Source organism: Cyphomyrmex costatus, unplaced genomic scaffold (assembly GCF_001594065.2).
Source record: "Cyphomyrmex costatus isolate MS0001 unplaced genomic scaffold, Ccosl1.0 scaffold524, whole genome shotgun sequence".
Taxonomy (NCBI): Eukaryota; Metazoa; Arthropoda; class Insecta; order Hymenoptera; family Formicidae; genus Cyphomyrmex; species Cyphomyrmex costatus.
Window position 1 is genome coordinate 6,055 of NW_017279473.1, and position 1,866 is coordinate 7,920.

The following is a 1,866-nucleotide window of genomic DNA, read 5'->3' on the forward strand; positions in this document are numbered from 1 at the left end:
ATAAACGTTTCGGTCATTAACTTGACCATATCTTCAGTATTCAATTACAGATATAAATATAATCTCTAAAATTAATGTATGTGTCAAAAGTTTATAATTCTACAATATAATTTTTTCGCTTACGACATTAACAACAACGCAACCTTGTTATTTTTTTTTGTCCCTCCTCATGATTACAGTCTGCCGATAATATACGCCAGTTTATGTAATTGTGATCGAATATCATCAAAATTATAGTTACCAGACTGTGTGATAAAAAGTACATTTATAGCATGACAATATAATAGCACATGAATAATTCAATTTGAGGAAATAATTCTGATTACGTGCTATCTTGTTTTATACTCTCTTGTATATAATATTATCGACGAAAGTACAATGCACGTCGCGTTGGAACTTTCTCGAACGACATGTACCTACTTGATACGTTTCACTTGGCAAAGGAGAATTAAGGACGCGGAGGCACGTATACCGGATAATGATCTTGATCCTCGTTGGGAAGTACCTGATGGCTTCTGTCGTGCCAACCATCTGAGACGTGATATAATCCATAATTAACGCCACTAGTAGCTATCTTTTTCAGACCTTGTATGCTGGACAATATAAGAGCCATTTTGGCGAGGATCAGAGCTTTACCACCCAACACCGCAAGGAATTGAAAACCCATCGGCACTAGAATCGTACCCATCAACAACAGGCCCATCATCATCAACGGGAATACATGATTTTTACGACGGTAACGGCGTTTCCGACCTATGGAATGCAAATTTAACTTTAAAGTTTAAGTTTCATCATTTCATTTGTGCTGCACTGCCATAATCCACGTTTCGACTCACCCTGAACGATATTACTATCCAGATTTCGTACGGACATTGGACTATTAGCAGCTTTATTAAATATACGATCGACGTCAATTTTAAAAGCGTGAGTTCGCAGGATATGTGTCATTCGATTCCAGATGATCGCCAACCAGCTGGTATCCTCCTCTTCTAACTCATCGGTAGAATGATGTCTGTCGAAAACCGCTGCACGTATTTTAATCGCAAATATGATTTTATTTTATATAAAGGGCTTGCAATAACGATACGTTAAATTAAACGTAATATTATAAATTTCATGAATACTTAATATTCTTCTTTCAAAAATTCCTCAAACTCAACTTTGAAAGAAATCAATTTTTAATCACACAATTGACATTATCATTTAACTGCAAAATTATCCGTATACCTTCTGCATGTTACTCGGCACATTGTTATGTTCCAAACCCTTATTCACATAATTAATTTTATATAATATATAGTATTATATTTCTTATAATAATTCATTACATCTTACGTAATTTCAATAGCGCTGAGACACTACCGTGTCCCCAGATAAAGCAAAAGCATATCAGAAATATATAATAAACGTATAAAGAAAAAACAGTCTATATCGAGAAATTTTCTGGCCATTTTATACATTAAAAAAATCTTATTACCGCTCGATTTAGACCGTTTTTTTCATTATACTTCGCATTGCAAAAATCGAGTGAAATCTAATTACATAATAAATGCTTTACCCTCTTACCATATATTTCGAATATTATTTAAAAAATAATTAGAAAAGTTGAATGTAAGGCTGAACTTTAAGCATGTGATAATGCATTCTTCCGAAATTCGACGAATTCTAATATAGATAATATTACATATTCTTACTACAGCATGCTTCAATGCACATTAATGTACTATACAGCAAACTTCGATAAAATTCCTTTAACAATATCTCCCTCATTTGCATACCTTTTAGCATTGAACTTTTATCCCTGCAGCGACTACTCTCTCTCTCTCTCTGTCTCTCTCTCTCTCTCTCTCTCTCTCTCTCTCTCTC

At 33.9% G+C, this 1,866-nt stretch overlaps 1 protein-coding gene across 1 annotated transcript in view; it reads right to left on the reverse strand.

The window, feature by feature from the left end:
* Positions 1–472: 472 nt before the first annotated feature.
* The window catches only part of Osi23 (DUF1676 domain-containing protein Osi23), a gene marked incomplete at its 3' end in the record, with an annotated part of 2,210 nt that continues 816 nt past the window's right edge, over positions 473–1,866 (reverse strand). The window contains exons 2-3 of the mRNA XM_018546184.1: positions 837–1,012; positions 473–753 (exon numbers count right to left, since the gene is read on the reverse strand). Coding sequence (XP_018401686.1) covers positions 473–753; positions 837–1,012 — 457 coding nt within the window. The remainder of the gene's footprint in view (positions 754–836; positions 1,013–1,866) is intronic.